Source organism: Sylvia atricapilla, chromosome 17, assembly GCF_009819655.1.
Source record: "Sylvia atricapilla isolate bSylAtr1 chromosome 17, bSylAtr1.pri, whole genome shotgun sequence".
Classification (NCBI taxonomy): Eukaryota; Metazoa; Chordata; class Aves; order Passeriformes; family Sylviidae; genus Sylvia; species Sylvia atricapilla.
Window position 1 is genome coordinate 10,787,542 of NC_089156.1, and position 27,142 is coordinate 10,814,683.

The 27,142-nt window shown below is 38.3% G+C and overlaps 1 protein-coding gene across 1 annotated transcript in view; it reads right to left on the minus strand.

Moving 5' to 3' along the window:
* KNTC1 (kinetochore associated 1) overlaps positions 1 to 27,142 on the minus strand; it is a 30,406-nt gene that overhangs the window by 2,807 nt on the left and 457 nt on the right. Inside the window, exons 3-59 of the mRNA XM_066331653.1 lie at positions 26,756 to 26,871; positions 26,368 to 26,440; positions 25,785 to 25,862; positions 25,614 to 25,648; positions 25,246 to 25,356; positions 24,262 to 24,355; positions 23,876 to 23,928; positions 23,507 to 23,619; positions 23,085 to 23,139; positions 22,313 to 22,411; positions 21,891 to 21,934; positions 21,723 to 21,788; positions 21,559 to 21,634; positions 21,256 to 21,381; positions 21,073 to 21,162; positions 20,454 to 20,519; positions 20,168 to 20,229; positions 19,650 to 19,761; positions 18,936 to 19,079; positions 18,654 to 18,710; positions 18,470 to 18,571; positions 18,110 to 18,226; positions 17,495 to 17,638; positions 17,135 to 17,233; positions 16,600 to 16,703; positions 16,378 to 16,483; positions 15,865 to 15,999; positions 15,336 to 15,455; positions 14,957 to 15,026; positions 14,811 to 14,878; positions 14,140 to 14,432; positions 13,773 to 13,945; positions 13,489 to 13,586; positions 12,562 to 12,703; positions 12,057 to 12,113; positions 11,325 to 11,488; positions 10,754 to 10,861; positions 9,941 to 10,069; positions 9,240 to 9,356; positions 8,950 to 9,059; positions 8,510 to 8,720; positions 7,735 to 7,824; positions 7,372 to 7,543; positions 6,934 to 6,992; positions 6,569 to 6,785; positions 5,910 to 5,983; positions 4,793 to 5,003; positions 4,571 to 4,680; positions 4,178 to 4,227; positions 3,752 to 3,830; positions 3,106 to 3,224; positions 2,837 to 2,972; positions 2,467 to 2,562; positions 1,795 to 1,851; positions 1,404 to 1,458; positions 1,257 to 1,320; positions 589 to 718 (exon numbers count right to left, since the gene is read on the minus strand). Coding sequence (XP_066187750.1) covers positions 589 to 718; positions 1,257 to 1,320; positions 1,404 to 1,458; positions 1,795 to 1,851; positions 2,467 to 2,562; positions 2,837 to 2,972; positions 3,106 to 3,224; positions 3,752 to 3,830; positions 4,178 to 4,227; positions 4,571 to 4,680; positions 4,793 to 5,003; positions 5,910 to 5,983; positions 6,569 to 6,785; positions 6,934 to 6,992; positions 7,372 to 7,543; positions 7,735 to 7,824; positions 8,510 to 8,720; positions 8,950 to 9,059; positions 9,240 to 9,356; positions 9,941 to 10,069; positions 10,754 to 10,861; positions 11,325 to 11,488; positions 12,057 to 12,113; positions 12,562 to 12,703; positions 13,489 to 13,586; positions 13,773 to 13,945; positions 14,140 to 14,432; positions 14,811 to 14,878; positions 14,957 to 15,026; positions 15,336 to 15,455; positions 15,865 to 15,999; positions 16,378 to 16,483; positions 16,600 to 16,703; positions 17,135 to 17,233; positions 17,495 to 17,638; positions 18,110 to 18,226; positions 18,470 to 18,571; positions 18,654 to 18,710; positions 18,936 to 19,079; positions 19,650 to 19,761; positions 20,168 to 20,229; positions 20,454 to 20,519; positions 21,073 to 21,162; positions 21,256 to 21,381; positions 21,559 to 21,634; positions 21,723 to 21,788; positions 21,891 to 21,934; positions 22,313 to 22,411; positions 23,085 to 23,139; positions 23,507 to 23,619; positions 23,876 to 23,928; positions 24,262 to 24,355; positions 25,246 to 25,356; positions 25,614 to 25,648; positions 25,785 to 25,862; positions 26,368 to 26,440; positions 26,756 to 26,871 — 6,056 coding nt within the window. The remainder of the gene's footprint in view (positions 1 to 588; positions 719 to 1,256; positions 1,321 to 1,403; positions 1,459 to 1,794; positions 1,852 to 2,466; positions 2,563 to 2,836; positions 2,973 to 3,105; positions 3,225 to 3,751; positions 3,831 to 4,177; positions 4,228 to 4,570; positions 4,681 to 4,792; positions 5,004 to 5,909; positions 5,984 to 6,568; positions 6,786 to 6,933; positions 6,993 to 7,371; positions 7,544 to 7,734; positions 7,825 to 8,509; positions 8,721 to 8,949; positions 9,060 to 9,239; positions 9,357 to 9,940; positions 10,070 to 10,753; positions 10,862 to 11,324; positions 11,489 to 12,056; positions 12,114 to 12,561; positions 12,704 to 13,488; positions 13,587 to 13,772; positions 13,946 to 14,139; positions 14,433 to 14,810; positions 14,879 to 14,956; positions 15,027 to 15,335; positions 15,456 to 15,864; positions 16,000 to 16,377; positions 16,484 to 16,599; positions 16,704 to 17,134; positions 17,234 to 17,494; positions 17,639 to 18,109; positions 18,227 to 18,469; positions 18,572 to 18,653; positions 18,711 to 18,935; positions 19,080 to 19,649; positions 19,762 to 20,167; positions 20,230 to 20,453; positions 20,520 to 21,072; positions 21,163 to 21,255; positions 21,382 to 21,558; positions 21,635 to 21,722; positions 21,789 to 21,890; positions 21,935 to 22,312; positions 22,412 to 23,084; positions 23,140 to 23,506; positions 23,620 to 23,875; positions 23,929 to 24,261; positions 24,356 to 25,245; positions 25,357 to 25,613; positions 25,649 to 25,784; positions 25,863 to 26,367; positions 26,441 to 26,755; positions 26,872 to 27,142) is intronic.

Here is a 27,142-nt window from a genome sequence, read left to right on the forward strand (position 1 = left end):
TGGGAAGTCTTAAGAATTTAAGGTGCCTTTACTGGTCCCAGTTGCTGGTGACAAATATGGGAACAGCCTCTAATGCTTCATCTGGGAGAACAAGGCAGAGCAGAAATTAGTGGAAACAAATGAGAGGAGAAAGAAAAATATCAAGGTTCATGGATGGCTTTAAGGCAGAAGCTTTCTATCAGAACTTGTGCATATCAAACATCTTCCTTGGAAGTCAGCAGCTTTCAATTCAATCCCTTTCCAAAGTAAGATTCACTGCTTTTCTCACAATCTGCTGTGGCTTTAGTTTTACTGGTTTTTCCCCCCGCCCCATGTGTTTTATGGGTGGGTTCCCATAAAAAATCCTCAGATTCGTTAAAGGCAAAGTCATATGACAAAGTTATTAGGGATGGCTGAACTTTTTTTTTTTTTTAAAAAAGAAGTGTTCACATGATTCCTTTAGAAGCCTTTGAGGGTGGCAAATGTTGAGCATTTATCAGCAGGGATGTGTTGAAGTTAACTGGAATTCACCTTTGACCTGGTCTGGTGAGCAGGAAACGGTTGAGGACATTTCCCTTGTGGAGACAGGACACAAAACTTCTGATTTACCTGAATTTGCTGCTCTCTCTTCTCAGAGTGAGGAATGAGCAAGAGGCAGCCCAGGGCGAAAGCTGGGAGGTCCAGCTGGGTGTATTGTTTAGCAATTCCCACCATATCCAGGTCAGCCAGGACAGGACACCTTCAGGAGATCAGGAAGGAAGTTCTCAGCTGTGATTTGTTTAATTGATGCCTCAGTGCTGTCAACAAAACTGCCCTGAGGTTTGGAAGTCAGGTGGAGCAACACATTTCTACCTCAGGTTAACTTCAGAAATGGCCAAGCAAATTGAAGTTTCACTGAATACAAACTCATGAGGATTTTCTAGCCTGAAAAAAATCCCCAAATCACACCTCCAGTTTCTCTTTTTTAAGCAGCCTGTTTTAAGGGGGATTGTTGGCCACCTGCCCAGAGCAGGGCTTTGGTTCAGATGTGTCTGCACAGCAGTGTAGGAACCCTCTCCAGATAATCTTTAGGGTCCCTCCTGACCCAAATCTATTTCTGAGCTAACTTTGGTCCCAGCCAGGCTCTCTGAGCTCTGGTGGGTGTTTGGAGCAAGCCAGAGCATTGTGGAGACTGAAATAATGAAGCAATGTGTTTTTCACACTGCAGAGGCAATGCCAAGTGAGGTTTTCATGTACAGAATGTTCAGGAGCAGGGTTAGGTCAGGCTGTGAGCTCACCTGAGCAGCAGCTCAAAGCACTCCCTGCACTCCTGCAGCTGCTTGGGGCTTGGTGGACACGAGGCTGAGAAAGGATGGAAGAGAATGAGGTGTAGTAAATCTACAACTGAGTTACTCCAGGAGCAGGACAGGGAGTTACAAGCCTACCTGAGAGGAAGGGGGACAGTACCACACTGCGCCAGGCTCGGCTGAAGCTGGGGATCTGGTGGCAACAAAGGTTTTTTTTCAAGTTACAGCCAAAAGCAGGAGTGACCAAGTGTGTTATAAACACAGGCACCCCGACCCACTGCACCTGGAAGAAGCCTGTCAATATTCCTTTTTATTTATCCTGGATGAATTATTCCCTACCATTGCTGTCCTTAGCTCAGAGTCTAAGATTTAGGCACATTCTGTCTGATCTGTCCAATGTTCATTGATATATTGCACTGCCATGGAAATAACAGGAATTCAAAAATCATCTTTTCAAGGCTGACACACAAACACTCTGAATTCCTGTTAAGTGAGGAAAAAGATAAGGAGTTAGATAATACTTGCTTACCTCCCATAATGAAGGAATCCCAGTAATTGCAACCAAAACTCTTCTTAGATACTGAATCTGGAAAAAAAAATTCAAATCCTTTGGTGTTTCTGAAGATTTGACAATAATCTGCAGAACTGCATTTAGCTCGTTTTGTCTCAGGATGGAAACTTATTTCTCAAGGTACCTGTGTTCTTTTGACACCTATGGAAATTTGCTTTCTAGTTAAGTAAATTAAATTATCAACCACACTGCCACATATATCTGTTCCCTCCTAAGGCTGCATAATGTTTGACAGTCAGGCAATTAGGATTCTGAATGGCAACAATCAGGATTTCCAGCATCATAAATAAGTTTTAGGGGTCATGTATACACATGGAAGTACATGTATGCACAGTTTGTATGTATTTGCACACAAGAATGTGCCTATTATGTTATAAATTGATAATAGTATGAAGAAAACTTTCCATTTATTACCCTAGGATTTATTCTGAAAGTCTTTTAAAAAAATTGAAGTTTAACAATTTAAGATCAAAATTCAAATCCCTCAAATCTTCCCCAGTTCAGCATCTCAGAGCTCAAAGCAAGCATGGTTTATACTTTCTGTATCTATCCCATTCTTCACAAATCACTGGATAAAACCCAGCCTTTTTCTCCCCTTGCTGCAGGACTTTATCCTTAAAAATTCCTTACCAAGTTGAAGCCCAGGAGTTTCTGTAGGAGGCCATTCCAGAGCTGGGGATCATAGACTTTGTATTCTAAACTCAGCTCTGCCACCAGTCTCACAGCCTGAAGGGGAGCCAAGGACATGCTGCATTTTAACAGAAATTCATCATCTTCAAACCTTTCCAAGCCACTTCCAAAATTATTGCACACATGGGAGAAACAAAACCTAAACCATCTAAATGTGGTATAATTTTATTTTCTAATTGTAGGAAGGGTAAAGCTTTTATCTGTCATTTCCAGAGCACATTGAAGAAAAATGTTTATAAAAGCTGGGCTTTGCAGAGAGGTGTAAATTCCCAGTGTGTAACAAAATTTACAAAGGATTTAAAAATCCTACCCTGGGTTCGTGGCTGTGGTTCTTCCATAGCCCTTTAATCATGCCTTCCTTAGGGCTCTTGTGGAATGATTCATAAGTGTATGGAATATTCAAGACCTCAAACTCTGCCAGATAAATGCAGCACTTCAGAAAATACCTGTTGAAAAGAAACACCCCCCCAAAAAGCAGGAGTTAGGTGATGCTTCTATTTTAATCCACGTATTCAAGCTCAGGATGACACTGAAAAAAGTGTCCTTCTGGTGCTCAAATATGTAAAGAATTCCTCTTACTCGACTTTCTCAATGGGTTTCTTGAAGAGTGACTCCACAGTGTTGGTATCTGCCAGGTAGAGCAAACACCTGAATGCTCTGGTCCTGTGAGCAAACGTCAGCTGAGTGTCACCAAAGGGCTGAGGGGGAAAGTCACAAACAAATTGTCACAGCAACTGGCTGAACAACTAGAAAGGATCATCCCAAGTGTACAAAACCCTCTAGTTTTCTAGATTTTAGACTGTTAGTACAGGCAAGAAAAGTATTTGTGGTATGTGGTATCACAAATGGAGAAATTGGAGGTTTAAGGTTCTGCTGACACAATTTTACCACTCTGCTTTTGTCCTACCCAAAGTGAGGCAATGTCTTACACCAGCTTAAGGCACACTCTAGAAAATGTTTCTTGAAGTTGTTTCAGATAGTATCAGCAATAAGTTTAGAAAACCCAGAGTTCAAGGGTTGCTCTTGAGAGTTAATAGCAAAATTCCATGAAAATCACAGTTTTAAGCCAAAGGTTGGTGAAGGGGGGAAAACACAGAGCTCATACAAATCACAAACCATGCAAGGCACAGATGCAAAGGCCAAAAGTTGAAGCTCTTGCAGTTAAGCAGGTGACATTTGATTTTAAAAAGAGGTAAAAAGCTGAAACAAGAATTTAGCAACTCACAGATGTGTCAGATGTTGTAATTGCAAAAAGCATTCTTGAGCTGTAATCCATTGGGCGAGACTGAAGTAGGTAAATAACCCTGCAAAAATGGGTTTGTTCTTAATACAGCTACTGAAACACATCAACTGTCATTTAAATGTAAATGTTTCACTGTCAAAAAGAGAGCAAGGACAAGATATTCCAAGGATATGAAAAAGGAGGGGGAAGTATCTCCATAAAGCTACTCTTCAGCACTTACAGATGTAAGTTATTGTCCTTTGTGGTATAAATAAATATTGGATGATTCAAAAGTGATGTCAGCAGAAAGTAAAAATAAGAACAGTGAGCTCTGAATCACACACCCACTGTCAGGTTTCTTGAAAAAGCCATTCTTAACTGGCAAGTTAAAAATAATTCACTGTATTACAGGTAAGACAAGCCACAGACCTTCGGAGTTCTTCATCCTCCTGTACATCTCCAAAGATCTCTTGGGTTTTCTTGAAAAAGAAATGAAAATTCAGATGAGTTTTCCACATTGTCTGGATAAACAGCTGGGTCACATCCCTGCTTAAAGCAGTGTTTGATGAGGCTGGTATATTTACAACTGCTTTACTCCTTCAGGCTTGGCTGCACTAAAGGAGAAGCATTTCAAATCCTTCTCACCACAGACACCAGTGTGCTATTTTAGGAAGGTGTTGAAATCTTAAATAGATTCATGAGTACTACAGGCAATTTGTACAGAATAACCTTAGGGTTTTTTTGAACAAGTGGAGGGAAGAAAAAAAGCCCATATTTTATATAATTGGGCATTTTCCTTCAAACCCCAAAGTGCTGACTTACCCCTGGGGGTGGTGTGCTTGGACACAGCCATTTGGCCAGCAGTTTGTCACAAATTTTGTTCATATCCAAGTTGTTAATCTCAGCAATCTCCTTGGCTGCCACATGGATATCTACAGGAAAAGGTGCAGACAATGTTATTTTTCCAAACCAGCATTACCTCGCTTGAGGTTTTTTTAAAAGAGTTTCTCTTTGCTCCTTTGAGCCTGGAGGATGGAAACTCACCTGGATAATCTCTGCCAGCTGGATTTTGGAATCTCTGGTCTATGCTGTGGTGTTCATACAGTAAAACAATCAGATTTGCTGGTTTCCTGATGGACTTTAGATGCTCCCCAGTGTTCAATTTATTTGTTATCAGGACATTTTCTGTTGCTGCTCTCTTATACTGTGAGTGTAAGTGTCTCTGGAGGACTTCTGCTTTCCCATGTGGCTCACCCTTTAGCAAAACACCACAGTTTTAAATTAAAAAAAAAAAAAAAAAAGCCTCTTTTACTCAAAAGCACAAGAAAAAAAATCATCTTTTTACAGAATGGACAGCAGGATCTGCTCTTCAGAGGTGTCCCCCCACCTGTACCCACAGGTATTTCTTCTGCACACAGAGAGGATTAACCACATTGCTCTAGCTAGGAAAGGAGTTTTGAAAAAAAATTGCAAAGCTATGTTGTGAAAGAGCCAAATAAAGTATGTACAAGTAGGTAAAATTAAGATATTTTGCGGTAAAATGTAGAAGAAAAAAAGATGAAGATTAAAACTTGTGGCTGCTTCAATTTCAGTTTAATTTTGGCATAATTCTCTCTGGTCATGTGACTAAGTACAGAGATTTATTTAGGGTTCTTTGTGCCTCAACAGCTCCATAGGAAGTCTGAGATTTAGAATCAAATCTGAGATTCTTATTCACCTTTCCCTGTGAAAGGAAACCACGTAAAAACAAGCCTGAGGACCAAGTCAAAGCAGATTTTCTTTATATATAACCCAGCAAACAGCTCAAGAATCTTGGAACTGTGAGCAGAAATTAATATTGCTATTGATCAAAGCTGGAACAGATTCCACCTCGTTCTCCTACAGCAAGAAAAACGCACACAAGGGGAGAAAGAACAAATTATTCTTCTCTAAAAGTGCTCATTTTTTGTCCAAGCTTCAAGAACACTAAGCCTGATTTTTGCAGAACTTTCAGAAGGGATTCTTCTGGGGGCCACTTCCCCAAAATGATTTCCCATATCAGGGCTGGTTATGGTACAATTTACAAACCACTGCCCAAACCACCAAAAACTAAAATACAAATATAAGTGTTTTGTGATTTTTGTAATAACTTCACAACAATCTGACAAGCAGTTTTCATTACCTCAGCTGTAGTACTTTTCAGCCACTTCTCAGCCAGATAGAGACAGAATTTCAGTGCCTGGACATGGTCAGGACCTTTTTAATGATTTAAAAAAAAAAAAAAAGGAAGAGAAAGAAGTAAATAAATTAAATTTTCATTAATCCTTCTCACACTATATACTATATCCATTTTATTTTGAAGACTTAAAAAAATAGAAGCTATTTAAAATACTAGGAAATTCTTTGTGTCTAAAGAGAAAAAAAATATTTATTTGGATTGAAATAGCAGAGAAAGTGATTAAATTGGGCTGAAATATTGGCTCTTGGTGAAAAACTCATCTGAAGATGATGTGAACATGGAGAAACTTTTGGGAGAACAACAGGGCCAGGTTGGATGGGGCTTGGAGCAATGTGGTCTAGTGGAAAGTGTACAGGTTTGGGCTGGAAGGACCTTAAAGCCTTTCTGTGATTCTACAAAAAGAAAGGAAAAAAGGATTTGATGGTGATGCTGTGATACCAAATGAATGTTTTTCTAACCTATTGTTCCAAATTGGATGCTGGAGACAAATTCATTTTCATCCTCCAACTTTGCTGGGTGTTATCCAGGATCAGTGAACAAATGTTTGCTTGTCCCAAGCCTCTTCTCCCCCCAGTTCCTTCCCCATCCCATTTGCAAGTCACCTGTGGGGAATTCCTGGGCAATCTTGTGAGCCATGGCCACAGCCCACTCTGGATTGACTATGGACAGCAAATAGGACTGAAGTGCCTGCACAGTTTTGATGGTTTCCCTGTTAACAATGGAGGTGCAGCCACTGCTTCTCATTTCCAATATTTTTGGCTTCAGTTTTTTCTCAAAGACATGTTGAACTGCAGACATGTGGAAGGTATCCAGGGAGGCCTGGAAAAAAAATGGTAAAGGAGGTGAAGAGTTGTCAGAGGTTCTGCAGTGAGGCCAGTATCATGCAAAAGAAAGATGGAAACTTCTTTTTTTTTGGCGGGTGAGGGGGAATAATGTTTTAATCGATTCCTTTAAGATGTTACTTTACCTTCATTAGTTTGGAGATCAACAGAAGGGTTGGGAAGGTTTCCTCACTGAGCTCTGCAGCTGAAAAGGAAAAGTTGCCTGTGAGTGTCTCACAATCCACTGGGCAGCTTCCTCTGTGAAATTAAGAACTTCCCATTTATTGGTGGATGGGGACCTCCATTGGGAGAGAAAGGATCTGATCCTAATTATCCCCACTGGGCTGGGAAGTGGGACATGTGGATAAATTTTAGAGGTCCTAGGAAAGAATTTGAGGACAAACCCTGCACTGCATTTATCATCTTAGCTCCTCTGGGCAGCAATTTGGGAGCACCAGAAGTGCTTTCAGGAGGAGCTGGGAAGAAAACTGCATTAATGAAGAATTAGTTAATATACAACAGAAACTGTGGCATTCTGAAGGTCAGGGATAGCAGAGAAAGGGGATTTGAGATCCTGAACTTACATATAATGTTCCAGAAACATGGGGCAGTTCTGAAGAACAGCAGGTGAAAGGGCAGCCTGGTGTGAGCAGCTGGAGACAAGGGAATCATCTGCTCCAAAACATATTGGTGCTCTAGGTCCACTGGTGGAGAAATCCTTGTGTAATATTTCAGGTGTTTGAGGAGGCTCAAAGCCTAGGGGAAAAAATATAAAAGAAATAAGAAAATATAAATGGCTGAGAAATTACTAGAAATCACTTTTTTGAGGCTATTTTCTGAGGGAAGGATGGGTACATGGAATAATTTAATTTAATTTTAACAGTGCTGGGTAGCTCCATCAATAAACAGCCAAAGCAGAATTAGCATGGTCACACATCTGGACACACCTGGCTCAGGTGGATGCTGCTGTTCTTCTCATCAGCACTTTGGATCACCTTCAGGATAATTTCCAGAGTTTCATAGTCATAAGGATCCAGCTGTTCAAAATAATGATCTGTTTTATAAGATCTTACATGATTTGTCTTACAAAAACATACAAGGGTGTTGATTTTTTTCCCCCCAGTTTTAATACCAATTACTGTTTCTTCAGTATTATGTTGACATGACATAATTCTCTAAAACACTTTCTTAAATCCTAAATAAAAAGCATCAGGATTTTGCAGAAAGACCAAACAATGAGTGCTGAAAACAAAATAAAACAAACACTCAAAACAAAAAAAAAACCCTTACCCCATCAAAACCCCAACCCTCCAAAATACAAAATCAACCCCCAATCAAACAAAAGCACTCCCAACATATCATTTTTAGCCCCCAACTATTTTTAATGTAGAACTTTCCCAGTGTATTTTATTTTAGAGATTATTTTATTGTTTGATTTTTTTGGCTGGTCAGTTTTTAGGGGAAGTGGGGATGAAAGACTCCTGCCTCTCTTTTAAGAAAATTAGATGTGTGGCTGTAATTTCTTTCGTAGAGAAGCAGAAAATTGAAATTTAACATTTACAAGCTCTAAGAAAACTTGGAAAAAAACCACAACCTTTTCAGTTTCTATGAAATTATTAATCTGTGAATCAAATGACATGCAACAATTATCAGATGTAGATTCCAGGGACGTGGCTGTGTTGTTTTTTTAGTTTAGGCTTTATTTTATAACTTTTGGTTTACCTTGTAAAATATTCCACTGAGGCTCATGACCAGGTCTTTGGTGCTGTTCAGCAGAGGAATTATTTTTAGTGCTCTAGCCAGTAACGTGGAATGAGGCTGCCTCTCACTGCTTGCTGCAGAGTCATCTTCAACATCATTTGTGCTTGAATTCTGGAGCAGAAGGGTTTCAATGCAAAGCTGCAGTGCAGCATCACTGTCCAGCATGAAAGTGCTAGGAAAGAACAGAATATGATTTTCTCTGTGAGCTTTGGTGTCATCAAAGGGTTTCTTTCCTCATGAATAAATTAATCCAAGGGCAGGATGTATTCTGAATTATTCTGAATAGCATTTTTTTTTCCAAGAACAATTTGCATTTTATCTTAATTAGGATTTATTTAAAGCAAAATAGATTTCAGTGGTCATGGTTGTTTTTACAGCAATAGATTTCATGGAATCAGTACCTGCAGTAATTCAGGATGAGATCTGTGTCTACTTCTGGGTTTTGAACCAGCACTCTTATGAGTTCTTTCTTCCTTACTGGTGGCTGTCTAAACACAGTCTCAAAAGAAATCTGCAGATAAAAAAACATTCATCTTCTCAAGAGAGTCTTTTAGACAATAACAAGACTAGATCCTTATACATTCCATTATCCAAACTATAATGTGAAGCTTAACATAATTTTAGATTATACTGATATTATTAACTGATTAGTTAATAAGACCCTAAAATAAGTAAGTAAATAAAAACCTACACCAAATTTACCAAGCTGGATACCCCATTCTGCATCAATAACCAGTTCCTGGAATTTTTTCTTTTCTTCTGCTTCACCATATTGGCCAGCAAGCTCTGCTCCCACCACAGATACTGCCTAGAAGGAAGGAGAAGGGAAGTGAATATAAGTCTAATAAATAATCTGAAAATTTGGAATCCTGCGGTCTAAATCCTTTGAGGAACTTCAAACAATTCATAAATGATCACACAACTGTGTAAACTGAAAACAAACCTCAGAGGTGTCAGGACTACCTCACCTCCTGAGCTGGCAGCTGAAAGCTGCTTTAAAATTTACTTTCTCTAAACTATTTTCCTAACATTGTAGAAAACAATACAGAAGGTACTTTTTGGGCATTTTTTCAGAATTCACATTTCTCTCTCCCCATTTCTTTACTTCCCATCTCCCTTTATATTTTAATAGATGAATTCACTCATTCCATTCCTGAGAACTGCTGGCAGAGAACAACTTATCCAAAATATAACATAGATCTAAACTATGATGGGACCTGAAACAAATCATTTCAAGCTTTGGAATAAGTCATGATGAGGTTGAAAATCACATTAATATTGACAGCAACTTCCTGCTGTGGTACAGAGGCAGCTCCTCTCCCAGGGAGGAGCTTTTTCTCTCTGTTTAACATTCTCTGTTTGCCAAAGAAACTCAAGGCTTTGGGAATTTACCAAAACTTTTCTGTAATTCTGCCAGGAGTTGTTTATGATCTCCCACAGCTTACTGAACATCTCTTCCTTGGGCAAAATTGTGCAATAGCCCAGGGCCAGGTTCTGATCAATGACACGAGAGTTGAACACCTGTGGTTTGGGGAAAAAAAAAAAAGATAAACTTTAGGAATTTATTTAACTTCTTCAATAGGTCTCTTTGTATCAAGTACAATGCAGGAAAAATACTCCATGATTTAGACATGTATTGGGAATTTGAGTTAGGGAGGAAAAAGAATACAAATGCATTTCAGGATTTAAAATTTAAAATCTGAATATCCTGAAGCCAGTCTGAAAGTGACTTCCCTTAGCCTAAGGTGCCTTAGAGGATGGTAAATTGCAGATTTTGCACAGAGCTTTTTAAATGTTCCTCTCTCAGGAAAACTACCAATCTAAAACAAATCCAGGATTTCAAATGAGAGAGAGAATACCTACAGATCCTAAAGGGCATTACTGTCATTTGCGACCCTAAAGGATCCCCCAAAGGTGAGGCTCCCACTGTCCAGAACCTTCCAAGCAGAGCAAATTGAACAGAAACAAAGAGGCCACAAGGGGCTCAAAGACTCTTTGGAAAAGGCTGTTCAGGGAGGTGGTGGAGACACCACTGCTAAAGGTGTTTAAAGATGTGGTGCTCAGGACTTGCTTTAGTGCTGGACTTGGCTTTAGTTTAAGGGTTGGGCTCCATGATCTTGAGGATGTTTTCCAACTGAAACAATTCCATTTGGCTGTCAGGTAGGGAAGAAAGTGGCTCCCTCACCATCTCCAGGGGATTCTTACCTTGTGCAGTAAGTTCAGGACAGAGGTCCTAATGACTGAACTGCTCTTGTCTTTCATAGCTCTGAGGAAGCTTCTGGTTTCAGCGAGTAGCAGATTGCTGTCGTGTAGCTGTTATGAAGAAAACAGCACCTAATTAAAAATAAATTCTGAATCCTCAACTTCTTGTCATTTACAGCATAGTAGGAGGTGCTGTAACAATTGCATTTTCAGATTTAGTTAAGGCCTTACGAAGATTTCTTCTAGATAGGAAAAGGATTTCTGTTTTCCAAGTGCTTTTGAACTGAGGAATATTCTACTTTCCCATACTTAACAATAGTAAAACAACATGAAAGAACAGAGTAAGCCATTATTAACACTCATTCTAGTCCCTGCAGGAAGGCCAGCAATAAAAGCTCAGTTCTGAACACACTTTGCAAAGAGAGAGGACCATGAAAAACAGGGAAGAAACCACCAGCTCCTTTCACAAACTGATTTAACAGCTGATTAAGTGCTGCTAACAAAAGGTCGTGGCGAGAGCCTTTCCCCGCCTTCCAAATCCTTAGAGAACTACTCTTAACTGGCTAAAAGTCACCTTTTCGGTCAGGGCCAGATCCCTGGTGTTTGAAATGGCGTGCTGGAGGCAGGAGCCGAAGGCACAGACCGTGAGCTGCAGGGCCAGCTGGAACTGGCTGCACTCCAGCAGGTTCTGCACTGCTGCAGAGAAGGGACTTTCAACAGGCAGCAGGAGGTTCCGTCCTGTGGAACATGTCAAAAACAACCCCAGAAAGTAATTACGAAGCATTTTGTTCTTGGAGTTAATATCAGAGCAGTTTCACTTTTTTTTTCGGTAAAGTTATGACTCAGGATTTGCCTTAGTTCCCTTTAAAACCTAAAATTCTTAGGGTTCTTAACTTAATACAGATTTTAATTTTAGTCCAAAATGCAAAGGTTTTTTTGACCAGAAGTTGTCTTCTTGGGCAGGCTTTGATGATCTTCACTCACAGTGGCAGAAGTTCTGTCCTGAAGTACAGGTCTTGAGATGCTCAAAACTCCCACGGTGGAATGGTGGAATTGGGAATTTGGGAATTACCACCCAAACTGGTGACTTCTGGGCTGAACCAAACCACTCCCTAAAGCATGGCTTGAAGTGGAACATTTAGGCACCTGTGAAACCCCCCTATGATTCAGTCTTGCTTGTGCAGGTTGAATTTAAACCTCTTGTTTCCCAGTGGTCTGTTTAGACTTCCACTGTGGTGATCTGCCCTCATGCCCCTGGAGCTGGGTGATTTTTAAGACCCTTTCCCACCCAAGCAGTGTCTAATACCTTCCACAAACGCTCTGTGTGCCAGGCTTTGGGACTCCAGGGGGTACAGCTTGTCCTCTGAAAGACAGAAAATGCTCATCAGCAACACCAGCAGGTCTGGGAGAACCCTAAAAATACCTCAGGACAGGACATAAAACAGAGACACGTGAACACCAAGAGCCATCTGCTGCTATTTTTAACTGTGCCTGCTCAGAATTTATTTTCTAGGAGGGAATATCTCCCAGACTCACAAAGGAATCCAACAGTTTTCAGTGACTACTTTGTATGTAAATGCTTTGGATGAGACAGTCAATATTAAACTCTTGGTGTGTGAAAATAAGACTCAAACCCAAAGTCATCTTTCCATTCTGTAGCCCATGATGGGTATTTCTACTCTGAGTTTGTCTGACTGAGATTTCTGAGGTGATAATTTCCACACACAAGCCGAATTATTTATATTTCTAGATAAAAATCAAAAAGAAACACAGATTTTATATTGTCTCAGTGTTGAGGAGAGCAAGCTTACCACAAATAGGCAGAACAGCAGAAATGAGCTCATATGCAACTGGAAGAGATGTCTGAGGATCAAGGACTATCCCATCTTCTTTAAAGAAATCATCACAAGTCCACTCTTCACCAGGATCTTTATCTCCTCCAGAAGATGTTGTCTAAGTAAGAACATTGTCAAAAGCACACACAATAAAAGGCAGAGTTAATGAGTCCTCTAACAGGTTTCTGTGTTGGAATACAGGAATAGAACATGATGTTCTACTTGAAAGTAGTAATTCTGTTAAATGGCCAGTGGCAACAAATCCAGTTCCTACCTAGAGTGGCCGCATTTGTCCTTCATGTTGCAGTTGTTTAGTTGTAAAGGCAAAATGTACTCTTATTCAATTTAATGGAGGCTTTCATAAAGATTCTTGGCCAAATATTATAAGGAAACATTTTGCAAATGGACCATTTTCTAGAAAAAATAACATTTTGGGGATAAACAAGCCCAGCCACTCTGCTCTGCTCCACTCCAGCTGGAAGAGCCCATTCATTTCAAGTAGCCTAAAGCACTGCTTGACCTAATCAGAAAACAAAGCTGCTATTCAAGAACTTGATCATCTTAAAGTTTTAGAGATCTCTTGGGAAAGCTTTCACATAATACAGTCATTTAAAAACCAAACCCTCCCTGCCTCTTTGCCACCCCAGTCCTGGCAGAAGCTGTTTGATAAAATCACTGTTTTCAGCAGGACTTGTTATACTGAAGTGTAAGTGGAGAATGCTTCTTGTGCTCGTCCCACAGCTGCCCTGCTTTTAGGACTCAGATCAGTTTATTCTTTAAGCTGAAGAACACAAAAATTCTAGGAAATTTTTATTTATGGATTTTTTTTTGTTGGCTTTTTGATTAGACTGTTGGAGAAATGAGAGGGAAAAGAATACATACAGTGAACAGCACAGAAAATACCTCTGCTGTAAATTCATAGTTGTCCATTTGGCACTGTCCATGAATTTCCTTGGCAAGTGAAGTATATTTACACAGCTCCAGACAATCCAGCACTAAATCTGTAAAAATACTGAGATCATTAGCAGGAATGGAAGGTTCATCTGTCCAATGAAAAGGAAACAATATTGCAGCACCTCTTTTCATAGGTGCAGATCTAGAAATTCACTTGGTTTTCAGGTTTATTGAACACTGCTTGGAAAGCTGGGCTCCCAACATGAACACAAGCAAATGGGAGCAGGAATTACCTGGACTGCAGAGTGTGGCTGCTTGGCCAGCCAGCTCATGGATCACTGCTGGAAGATCCATGCCATGGGGAGTGACCACTGGAACATCAGCTCCCAGCATATGGCAAAGCCTCTGGGACACTGCAAACAGCAGCTTTCCTGTATTTTCATTCCAGCTGTTTTCATAGAACTCCCTATTAAGAAAGAAAAGGATGTTAAAAATAAAAAGCCAGTCGTTCTTGGTGCATTTACCTAATTCTGTCCTAATTATTTAACTAAAACAAAAAAAAAAATCCTTTCCTTTGCTCTATATAATTCAAAAATGTGGCAGAAATAGTTCAGAAAAGCCAATCAAAAGTGATGATCTTGAAAAGCTCTGCAGTTTTACCTGCATATATTGATAGCCACTTCTACTTTTCCATCCTCCAGGGCTCTCAAGGCCAGCTTTTCTCCCACTTCATGCTCTGAGACTTGCAGGAGCAGAGCCAGTCTGTACAACCTGGATTTAGTGGGAGGGGTTTTGGGCTTGCCACCTTCTGAATTAGAATTCACTGCTTGGACATTTCTAGACTTGGATGCAGATCTGACACGTTCATAAGAGCTTATGTGATCCTCCAGAAGTGCAGATATCAGCAAAGGGTTCCTGTATTCTTCCTCTGAGAGAAAGATATCAAAATACTCCTGCAACAACAGCAAAAAAGTTATGTTTTTCTATCCATCTAACTTCCTTTAAATTGTCTTTTTTTTTTAACCTACTGTCCTGAGATCTTAATAAATTCTTACAGGACTCTATCATGAACTCTTTCAAGTATTAGCAATTAAGGTTTTAGTGAGAGTAACTGATTTTTTGCTTAAATAGACAACTGAGTTCTAATTGGGAACTTCTCCAGACTAAATGAAATTGCTAGATTAGCCTTAGAATCAATTTGAAGTCAATAATAAAAACAACCTTTGCAAGCGCATTGTAAATACAATTAATTTTTAATATGATCCATGTGATAATAACACTTGGAGCAACTACAGCAAATCCAAAGGGATTTAAAACAATAAAACACCCACCTGCAGGGTAGCAAGTGTTTCAAACATCTTCAGGTTTTCTTGACATTCATATTTCTTCAGGGGATTGTCTGTCAGAGGAGAAAAACAATTACATTTCGATTCATTTTACACAAGGAAGATTTAAGATGTTGAAGTTGTAGCTTTACCTTTTTGAATGCTGAACTGGAATTTAAGGATTTCCACCAGTGTTTTAGTCATAAACGTTTGTGGTTTTTGCTGCAGGAAAGGAAAAGGTTTTTGTATTATTTTTGTTAAAATGTTGCCAGAACAGACTTGGGCTTCAGCTCTTAAAATACAATGCAGTGTTCCACAAACTTCTTAATCAACAATTACCGAGGTACAACCAGTTGAAAAGCAAAGGAACAAAAAGTTATTTTACATATTAATACTTCAGAGAAACAGTAAATATTTTATAGGTCTAATATGTGTTTACTCCACAGCCCGTTAGCTCTAACAGGAAACATCCAGAGCTCTCTCTTTTCAGAATAACTTGTGTGCACTTTGTGTTGTGAAAAGCCTTGGTACCTCTTCAGGATCATCTGCTTTGTTCTGTAGCTCCAGCCTTCCCCACACAGTCAATCTCTCTGCAACTTCCTCAGCCTTAGCAAGAGGCAGAGATTTTAACAAAGTCAGAGCTTCCTCTCCCTGAAGGGAGAAAAAGAAACAAACAAAATTAGAACAGAAATAATAAAAAGGGCATTTGCTTTTGGAAAAGCTGAGTACATTCTTGTTCTGATGCAATGGCTGCACTGTGGCCATGAGGGTTAGCAAAAACAATACAGGAAAATGTGTTGAGACTTCAATTCAGATTCATCTGGTGTATTCCTGGTCATAACTTTCACCCTATTCTGCCACAAAAGGATAAAAACTCTGACAAAGAACTCATTTTCAATGCTAACCATAGGCAGTTAGGTGTGAAATTAATAATTTGAATTAAAAATACACATGCCAACTGCTTATAAGGAGATTTCAGCAATACAGCTTGTCCCTGTTTTGTCAAGAGGTCTCAGTGTCTGTACATTTCAGAACCATCTGCCATGACTTATTTCCCTACCCTCTCTTTGTCAATCAGGTCCATCATCCTCAGGAAATAGACTTCCCCAGTGGGCAGCATGTAGGCTTCCACAATTTTCAAGGCATCCTCCAAGCAAGTAGGAGTATCTTGTTTGAGAATGCATCTCACAAGCCTCTGTAACAAGAACACAGAAATGGACTTCAGTGAGTTGATGTGCAGGATAACAGGAATTAGTTTGTACACATTGCTTTATCACTGGAATTGTTCAGTTTGTATCAAGCAAGTGACTTGGAAGCTTAAAACTTTCATCTAGAGAAAAGCTGACTGAAGTGAAACTGGGAGAAAATAGGACTTGGGGACTGAATTAGCCAGGGAATTCTGAAAATTTGTCTGGTTCCTCAGGATATTGAGGAACTTCTCCAGAAATATTCATGTCTTCTCTTAATGAAGGGGAGATGTTAAAAAAAACCCAACTCAAAAGGTTAAAAAAAAAAAATCAGCAAGTGCTGTTCACTGTGACCTTTGGAGAAATCTACAGTCTTGGTAACTCACCATTATCATCTGCTTGTCCTTTAAAAGATTGGTATCTCTTATCCCATAGGCTCTCAAAAGCTTCTTCATCTCCATCAGCCGGTAACTCTCCTGCAGTAACTTCACTCTGGGGACAATTTCAACCATCATTAATTCCTTTGCTGCCCTCAGCTCTAAGATTTAATCATCACATCACACACAGAGTATTTCCCCAGCCCAGGGTAGCCTGTGGAGGCTGCTTACTTGACATGGTTCATTTCCAGGTGCTGTTTGACCAGCTGCTCCACTGCTACACTCCATGGCACCACAGCTCCGTGCATTATCTGCAGCACTGCATCAAATTTCAGCTGCAAAAGGGACACAAGCAGCTCACTTCTCACAATAAGTTTCAAAGCAGTCCCTTGAAGTATTGTCCATGTGTGACTGATCCCTTTAGGCAAGTATTTTATTTCCTTGCCCAATCTGCACTTGCATGAAGGGCATTTATTGTCATCTTATGTTGTGTCAAGTTCAATTAGAAAATGCTTGCAGTCATTTATGACACTGTGGTCCAATATATATTAAAGTTGGTGAGCTTTCCATGTGATGACATCACAACTACAATTTTATCCTCAAAAAATATCACAGGAGAGATGACTAAAATAGAATAAGAAGACAACACACTATTTTCTCCTCAAAGCACTCATTAAAAATGTCCTCAGAAGATTATGTAAAAATCGTATTTTGCTCTGAACTGATGTGTAGGAGTCACTTGATGACTTTCATAAAACATACTTACATCTGTATCAGAGATGCAGCCAATGACAGCCACAGCCTTGGCCTCCCAGGCAGTTTCAAACACTGAAATAGATCGTGTCCTACAACGCTCCAGCAAATCCTGTGTGTTTGGAAAAAGCTGATTAGAACATTTGAAATCAGAGAAGATAGGAGTATCTTATAACATGAACAAAAATGTAAAGTTTTCTGGGCATTAAAGGATTGTTTCATAACTGAAATAGTAACTTAGTGCATTGACAGCAAAAGGATTAATCTAAAAGCTGGGCCTAAAACTCAGTTGTAAATTCAGATGTTCATCAGACTTGGTTTCTGCTTCATGATGTTGAAATAGCTTTCTTCAAAAGGAAGGAAAAATGGATACCTTGACATACTGTAGAAGCAGCTCATCTTTTTGTAGGTTGTGTTCACTCAGGTAGGGTTTTATAAACTTCTCCAAAATTGATGGGACAAGCTCTGGTGCCAAAATTTTATCAAGCATGCGAAACACAATAGTGGTTGAATTTTCCTGGGCAGCAAGTGGGAAAAAGCCAAGTTAGAACATGACACATGTCAGTGCAGGGCCATTTACATCTCTGATACATAATCCAACATCTGAAATCAACTGAAAGGTTTCCAGAGCAAGAATCCCTCTTCAGCTCAAATAAACCCTTTCATTTACAAAGCTTTTCTTGTTCAGTGTTACTTTCAAATCCTCTGTTGTTGCCAATCCTTGTTCCACAGTAGATGATCTGTAATAACCTGCAAACCATGGAGTTTGTGCCACTGCTTCTCACAGTGTCTTATGTCATATTTATAATCAGAGTGGAAAGGAAATTTGTAACACAACTTATCAAACTGTCTTAGCAGCTTATGAATGGAAATTTAACCAACATCTATCAGGATTCCTCTTTTGTCTAATTTTAAATTACATGCTACAAAATTCTTCTCCTTTCCAGAAGAAACTGAAAAACACTTTTTCAAGTGTCTGCAGGGTTACCTTTTCAAAATCACAGAATGCCAGCCTGCAGTTGTATTTTCTGTACAGATTTCTCAATTCTTGTAAATCATTTACCAGCTTCTTTAACCTCTGTATCTCTTCACAGTCACCCCACCTCTGAAACAGTGTTGAGAAGTGAAATGTTAGGAGACAAGACCATTAAGAGGCTGTCATCAACTTTTTTTTTTTTTTTATATCTTTAAACAAGGAAAATTGGAATTTGGTTCTTTCCTTCAATGCAATTAAGTCAATCTTCACCAAAACCAAGAGTGACTTAATTATCATGCACTCCAGCTCTAGCACACAGCATCTGTTTGAAGTCTCTTAGCAGCTAATTCTTGTATTTGTTACATTTCTTACCAGAGGAGTCCACTTGTCAAAAGCTGTCACTCCCAGTTCTCCTTGATTTTTAGTTGTAAAAAAAACCTCTGCCACTTGGAGTCCATTTTCAGGCCAGTTTGCCTGTCCAAAATAATTGATATTAGCAAACTGTATTGTACATCTAGAAATACAAGATGTGCCAAGTTTCTGGAGTGTGATTTACCTTGTCAGTTAATTCGAGGTTTCGAGCAGCTTGTTCCAGCCATTTTGCTAATATTTTCTGGAAAAAATACAGTTAGAAGTAGAGTTATGCTATCTATCAAAGTAAAACTTGCCATTAGAAACTTCTTTCAAGAAGAAATAATTTCAAATATAAACGCTAGGGAAAGGAATCCATTTCAAAGACAGAGGAACAAGTTCCTGACATTCAGAAATCTGGAGGTCTGACAGTAACATCAACTTATTCTGAGAAAATTACAATTTGCAGCTCTTAAGTCAGTCTCACCTGTCCATCTGGCACGACTCTTCTTGAGAAGGGGATCACAAAATTTTTAAGCCACACACAAAGTTCCTTCAAAGGAGCAGTGAAATGGATGGCATTGAGCAAATCCTTCAGCATTTTCTCATCAAAGCTGCTTTCAAAATCAGCCTAAAATATGAAACCAGAACAATTACAGATCCAATGAGTATACATTCATCTGATACTCTGTACAGCTGTTTCACTAACAGGAAGAGCCAGGAAATTTTATAAATACAAAGAGAAAGCCTCTTTGATTTTTATAAAAAAATCTCCTGCACTAAAAAATAAAATAACAGCACTCACAAACTACCTTAAACGGGTCATTCAGAGTAAGGAGTCTGTGTGATAATTTTTAAAGGATTTTAAGGTAGACAGAAAATGCCCACTTAAAAATTCTGGGAGCTGTGCTTGCCAGAAAGTGAATGGAAGATTACAAGCACTGCAGAATAAATCAAATAGCCATGACTTAGAAATATGAATTCTGACATCAGAAATACCAGTTTATTCCTAAATCAATAAGAAGTTCAGCCTCCTAAGCATCCAGCTGAACAGGTAATTATTGTGATAACTGATGAGATTCTGCCATGGACCTTTACTTGTCTAAGGAGCTGTTCTGTAACAGCCCCTGTGAAATTAGGCTGGAAAATTGAAGAGCTTTAACCCCCTCCATAAATCCTGGAGGTGTGTGTGCCAGCTCACCTGAAGCCTAAGCCAGAGGTACTGTGCACAGGCCAAATTTCCTTCTTCCAGCTGAAAAACAATAATCTTGAACACGTCCTCATTATTCAGGAATTCTGTCCAAGCAATGCCACTACAAGTGAGAGGGGGAAGAGAAGAGAAGCTTTCTTAAACATAATTATCAAAGGAACTAGGGAGAGAACTTCAAAGCTTTTCTGCCTAGTGCTGGATGTTGTAAGAAACAACAGGAGTTGTACTTTGTGTTTGTATAAAATCACAATCCCTCCTATACTGTTGAACCAAAAAAAAATCTTTTTAAGTGTTGGTGCAACAGTTAATTTGTGTTTTTATCACACAGGATGACTCAACCTCTCCTCATAGTCCCTTCTCCACAGCACACGATGGGAAACTTCAGGCAGAGAAGGAAGAGTTTGACATTTAAGAAATCCAGATTTAAAAAAAAACGAAAATAATCTTAATTTCAGTGATACAGGTTTAATCCCAATTAAATTTACTTCAAATCTTAAAGACAAACAAACCTGAATTTCTCTAGTCCAAAAGCTTCATAGAATGTTGTAAGCCTTGCCTGAGCTCTCAATACCTGAATGCAGATGAGATTTAAGGTTAATATTTGGGTTAACATTGTTGCATGACATGATTAGAGCATTGATTCTGTGGTTTTCTTTCATACTATAAATTAGAATTTTGTTTAGACTTTTAAAAAATTCAGCAGTAGCTTAGAGTTCTAATTGGAATTTACAGTTTGTAAAACTGTACATTACAATTGTTTATATGATACTGCAGATCCAAGAAATTTGTCCTCACCTCAGCTATGGATACTGGAACCCCATCAGATGGTGGAGCATTGGTTCTAGTATCTTTCTTCAAGACCTGAAAAAAAAAGGACATGAAGGGTTTGGCTGACAACTCAGAACATGGCAGACAGGACTGTGAGTGCAGTAAGACACCATCAAAAAGTCAGGACTTCTGTAGACTGAGATTTTACAGTGTTACTTTGGATCTAACCCGACCCAGTTTAATCTGGTTGGATTTCTGTGTGGATGGAGGAACAGACAGAATATGTGTATCTCTCTGGTTCTATTTGATAAGACTAAAATAAAGAAAACAAAAAAAGGTGACCTACTTTGAGCTTTAGTTTGAAAATTAATATTTTAAAGGTGCTTAAAAAAACTGCTACTCAAAACTACACCCTGCTTTCTGATGCCAAAATAAAACTGTGAGCTCTTTTTTGCCCTTGGGCAATACCAAGAATGAGGCTGGAACAAGACTTGCTACTTCTTCATCTTTGGTTCCATAGGATTTATAATGCCTTCACTTTTGCCTTTTGGAATGGCTGCAACTGGTTTGTGCCCCTTTCAAGGTGTGCAGAAAAGTGGAATAGAAGTTGAAGAGTAGAAGAAATAGAAACAAATAAACCTCTTACTCTGGCTTTAGCATAATTCAGCATTTCTCGAGTGGTTTCATACAGTGGCCAGGGAGCATTTATGCAATAATTCACAACAAACTGGCTGTCCTGTTGGCATAAGGAAACAACTGGAATTAATTCCAAGATCCTTTATAATTTGAATTGCTTTAGTAGGGAAACAGGGTAGAAATAAAAACCAACCTGAATTTTTTGCAAATTTTCTTTGGCTTCATTGCCAAGATCCAACAAAGCTTCCAGACCATAACTTTCAAGAGAAGCTGAAGCCAATTTCTCTAAAATAGTGTTTGCTTTTACTTTGTATACAAGCTGTTTAAAAAAAAAATACAATTGTGGTGAGTTGTTTTATAAGGTAACATTCCACTGCCTTGGTAATATTTGTAATATTTTTAATACTTTCTATTAGACTTTAGGGCAAGAACCTTACTCAAGATTTCAGTTATACTCCTTAATCTCAAATGTGTTTATCATGAATGAACAACTCACCTCAACATCCAGTCCAAACTGAATAGCAAAACTCTCTGCTTCAGTGAATTTGTGTTTGTGCAGTAAACGACTTAGTCTGGGGATAAAATGAAATAAAGCACTTCAGTGTAAGTCCAGATATTAAAACAATACATAATAGAATGGTTTTTCACAGAAATCAGTACCTATTTTCTGGTAAGGCTTCAGTTAAACTTCTCATCACAACTATAGAAACTGGGTCTTCAGAGGGCCTGAGGATGAGAGGGAACTATGTGAATTTATCAACTCCACATGGAAATAATCTGCCATTTTTATATATTAACGAGCTAGTTACAAACAAAATATTGTCTTACATCTGATGCTTTTCATGAATTCCTTCCAAGAAGTGTATTGTATCCTGTAGTGTGCAATGACAGAAACCATCAGGTGAAATGAAATTAATTCCAAATAAATCCAGAGCATTTTTCTATGCTTAGTGAACTTAAAAAACTTCCCTCAGTTTTTAGCTGTAACAGCAGCAGGAAGAACTGGCAGTGCTATTAAAGAGTGCAAGAGACCTCAGACTAAATTTAAATTGTTCAGTTTGCTCCATAATAGGATATTTTTCTCTATCCTTTGGGGACATCACTTCATCTTTCTTTGTATGGTTCCTGCACAGTTCCTATCAGAAACTGGTTCTAACCTAACAAGAATAACACAGTGCCCTCTTTAATATTGACACATATTAAGACGACTGTGTTTCTTCAAAGAACAAAAAGAAATCACCAAAACCTACTGTGCAAATCCCACTTTGAACAAGGGAAGAAACAAGAGACACTTCCAGAGAATAGAGCTGCTGCATAGTGGGCAGTGCAAAAACCATTAGGCTTCTCATCTGTTTAAAAAAAAAAAAAAAAAAAAAAAAAAGGAGAGAACAAACAAAGAAGTCAGAATTACTTTTTTCTCTTACACTAGTGATGGAGTGATATCTGCAGAATCATTTCTGAATTCTTATGGAATTAGAGGGCAGTATTTGTAGGACTTTTAGTAGAATGCATATTCCCAGTTTGAGGAAGTTTAATGAAGCTTCAGATGTTGCCTCCCTCTCTCTCTCTCTAGGCCTATTATGTATAATTCAACAGGTTTAATCTAACTTTTAAAATTGTATAATGTTCATCCTGGTACTTTATTTCAGTTGACTGCACTGACTGTAGATGCTGAAGGCAGCAGAGACATTTGTGCTAAAGAAATCTGTGGAGGAGTGTAAGATAATAATGAATTTTGCTGCTCTTCCTTGTCTACCTACCGTAAAAAAACCCAAACAAATAAACTCCAAACCATCCATAAAAACCTAAACCAGGGACAGCTTGGTCTGGTCACCCCCACAAAAATCCCAACAGCCCTCACTTGCTAGACCCTGATAAGTAGATGGCCTCAGTTTGGACTTTAAGCTCCACTGAATTCTCTGTGCACCAAATTTTGCCACCTCCATCCCTCTCCCCTTTTTTTTTTCCCTTGAGCAATTGCAATAACAACTAAGGAACAGAACAGAGATAAGGAGATTTTACCTGTTTGTCATCTGGCATTGTCATGACAATCAGTTTCACATTGGCAAGCCCTTGCCTAATGAATGAGAAAGAGATAAAAGAAAGCAAAATTTGCTGTGTGAATCTTAGGTTAAAACTGAGATACTTTTGCTTTCGTGTTTTAGAAAATTTTGCATTCCATGACAACAAATACATGTCAAAATGCCTTTATATTTTAACATATAGCTCTATAGTTTCTAGCACTTTCTCACACTTTAGAACAGCAGTTACACTTTTTCACACATTCTGTTTAATCTGAATTTTTAAAGAAAGGAATTTCTAACAAGGACTAACCATGCTGTTTTGTACCAGCACCTGGGCCAAAATAATGAGATATTTCAGGGAAATCACAGCACCAGACAACTTTTCACTTCTCAGGATTGGTGCTGTAACACTTCACTTACCACGTGACTTGAGAGGAATCTGACTCAGTAGTGAGAAGAAATTCTTCAATATGTATTAAAGGCCAATCCCAAATTAGAGTGAGAGAATAAATATCCCACGTGCTCAAGATGTTCTAGATAAAAAAAATCAGACATGGTTTTATACTTTCCTCACAGAAGACAATTTTTGAGCAAAATATAACATTTTGTGGCTTAAATAATGAATAGGAGTAGAATTTAAAAAACAACACAGGAAGATCAAGATGCTGTTGATATAAGTAAATATAAGCACCTTCATTTTACAGAAATGTCACTTTAAACCTTAAAAATGTTTATAAGCTGGTTCAAGAACACTGTAAAGTGAAAATTAAACCAAATCATTACCCATACCTCTGTATCCAAAACAAACAGCTGATTGTCAAGGACTTGAAGTTTTGCAGCACCTAAAAAATATTAATACTCACATAAATTAATTGTTTTTCTCCAGATATTTATTAGAAACAAAAAAATATTCAAACACACAGCCAAAGAAACCTCGTGGTTTAAGCACATGGAGCTTCCCAGGACTGTGCACAGTTGAGCTTAAAGAGAATTGTGATTTATGCAACTAAGTTAAACTGCAATCTTAAAGCCCACATTTTGGCTGTACCTTTACAAAAATGTTCTGTTTGGTACATGTGAATTTATTAAAAACAATGAAATAACCGAAAATTGGTACATTCTGGAATTAAATATGAAATCTACACTCATCTATAAAAAGATAAAACTTTCTTTACCTTGGATCAGACTTGAATCAGCAAAGCTTTGAGCAGACACCAGGGCACTGGTGGGGTCCACCTCCCATTTGGAGAGCACATAATCCCCTTTACCCTGTGAGGAGAGGCAAAGGAAAATGGGGTTAGACAGGAGATATCTGACCACTGACACATCTGCTTCTACAATTGATCTTTGACTTGGAAAGCTGCAAAACTAAATTAAACTTTATTCCTCTACTGGTGTTCAGGAAAATACACTGATTTCTTTATTTTTAATTTAACCTTTTTCCCCTTCTCCTTTCAAGACCAACCTTTGTTACAGTGATTGTTGCACTCAGCAGTTTTTGGCTCCTTGAAAAACAGTATTTCAAAATATCCACTTTTCCCATTCTCATAGGACATAAAAGCTGAATGAATTTACACTGGGCCTACTGAGGAAAATCCCATTGAATCCAACAGGCTTCAAAAAATAAAATCAGAGAACTCGTTTGCAGTCCCAAATCACATTTCAAAGCATGTCTGTATTTTAATGTCTTTATTAATTTATCTTAATTTCTTATTAATTCAGGCTTAAAAGCTTTGTTGAATTAGACCTTATTATTTTAGCAGGCCTTGCTGAACGAGACCCCTGATTGGAAGATTCCTGACAACTTTGGTTTTGTATGTGAGCTCAAGGATAGTATCTATAAACAATCCAGCCTGTACAGACCAGGAACTGGTGATTTACTCAGCTCAGAAACTCAGGCTGAAAAGATTTTCCCCTCATCCATCATAACAAAGTAATTTTGGAAACGACAGCAGTTATTTCCTTATGAGAAAAACTATGGGCAGGCTGCACAAGTGATAACCTTTAAATTCACAGTGAAGGAAGTGAAAGGCAAAACAGTGCAAAAAGCTGACAATCTGCTTTCTCAAGCAGCTGGAGACAAATTTTGATGCAGCTCCAGAAATGCCATTACTGATGACAAAAAAATTACCTGTCATGATCAGGTTCTTGGTGCTTACCCCGATTATCAAATGGATTTTGTTCTCTGAGTTGATGATCACAAAATCCTGACAGCCCAGGCTGTGATGCTCTCCCGTGGCAATGAAAGTTGTCTTTATCTGTCCTTGTAACTTGTGGGGTGGGAGAGGAAGGGGGTGTCAAAAAAATAGAGAAGGAAAAGAGTTGTTTATAGAACCAGTGGATAAAATCTCTGCTCATTTCTAAATTTGAAATTTTAGAATTTCGTATTTAAGTATTGAAAAAGTAACAATTACAGCTAAGAGGTGGAATAATGGACTGGTAAATAGTCAATGAAATGTACAGAGCAAAGTCTGGTTACAAACTCTGCACTTTCAACAATTTTACCAGTTTTGCAGGTGTTTCTTACTTGCTTTGCTGTAGTCACATCCATCTTCTCAATTGCTAAATATTAAAAAAGAAATAAATAAAATCGGTGTTAAATAAACTTTTTCAAAAATTTAAAAAGGCACAAAGGAAGTTTTTAAATACAGGTCTCCCTGTTAGAGTGAAATGCCAAGGGGTCTGTAGCTTATCCTACCTTCCTGTGTTTTACCAAGTGGGACACACATAATGCAGAAGCATCCATTGCTTGTGAGAATGAACATGTGATAAACACCTAAAAAAACCCAACAGAAATATTTCAAACTGAAGTATTCAAGCGAAAGTAAAGAGAAGATTTGCTTGTACACAGGACAGTGAAATAACTGACCCCAAAAACTCATCTGACCAATAGATTGGACTATTTTAAACAAAAATTTTCTCATTTCCAACTAGGAGCAGAATAATATATTCTATTGTGACAGAACAGGGCTGGGAGCTTATGGGACAGAAATCTGATAGAAGAAGAGAGAAGGAATTCTTCCTTTTTAGGCATTTTCATATGTTTAGCACAGTCTCAAAAGAAGTATTGAGTTCTGAGTGTCTGTTTTCCTATGGCATTTGTGAAATAATTAATGAGATAAAGAATCTTATCCAACTTTGCATTGTGCACATAAAATTAACTTTTCTTTATGCTTTTCTGTAGGACTTATTTTGTAATCTCTTTCCCTGAGAGCTATTAAAGGGGAACAAAATCACAAAAACTCAGATAAAAGGGAAGGAAAAAATCATCCAGATCTTACCTGCATCTGCATTATCTTTAACAAAAAAGAGATTTAAGTAAGTCTTTTCACTCGTAGGTTGTTCAACCAAAATCTAAAATAGAAACAGCATAAAGACTATTATTCTGTATTTCACTAAAAAAATTGAGATGTTGATCATCAGTTCAAACATTAAACTTTTTTTCTTCATGAAGGTTTTTTTTTTTCTGCATGGCATTCCTAAATAAATTTTCTTTATTCATTACTCATGGGAACAGAAGTTCTTGTTTCACCCATTTGGTTAGAATACGTGGTCAAAAAGACAAGGATGTTTATACTTCTGGTATTTGGAAGAATGATTTAAAAAAACCCTCAAGAAAGTCTAAGAACAAAAGGTTCTCAGCAAAATTAAGTAGAAAAGTTACTGTACCTTTGTCAGCAAGGTTTGTTTTGATGGGATGTAGATAAGATGCAAACTGCCACTTCTCTCACCAACCACAAGGAATTGTTTGTCCTGACACATACCCACAACATCCACGTTCGTATCTGAAAAGTTTCAGGGCAAAATGTCACATACTAAGATTTGGATTTTATGAGTATTAACACAAGAATTGGACAATACAGTGTCCCAGATTTCTTCAAAACAAGTTATTCTGATGAAATGAAATACAGGAAGAGGCCTACAGGGAGTGGTTTTGGTATCCATTATTCCTACTTCAGTGAAAAGTTAGAAAATATTCTAATTAAATTGTACTGAAATAGTTAATTGTGTTCAGAAGCCAAAATCACTTTTTATTACTTAGGTACTTGTTACAAT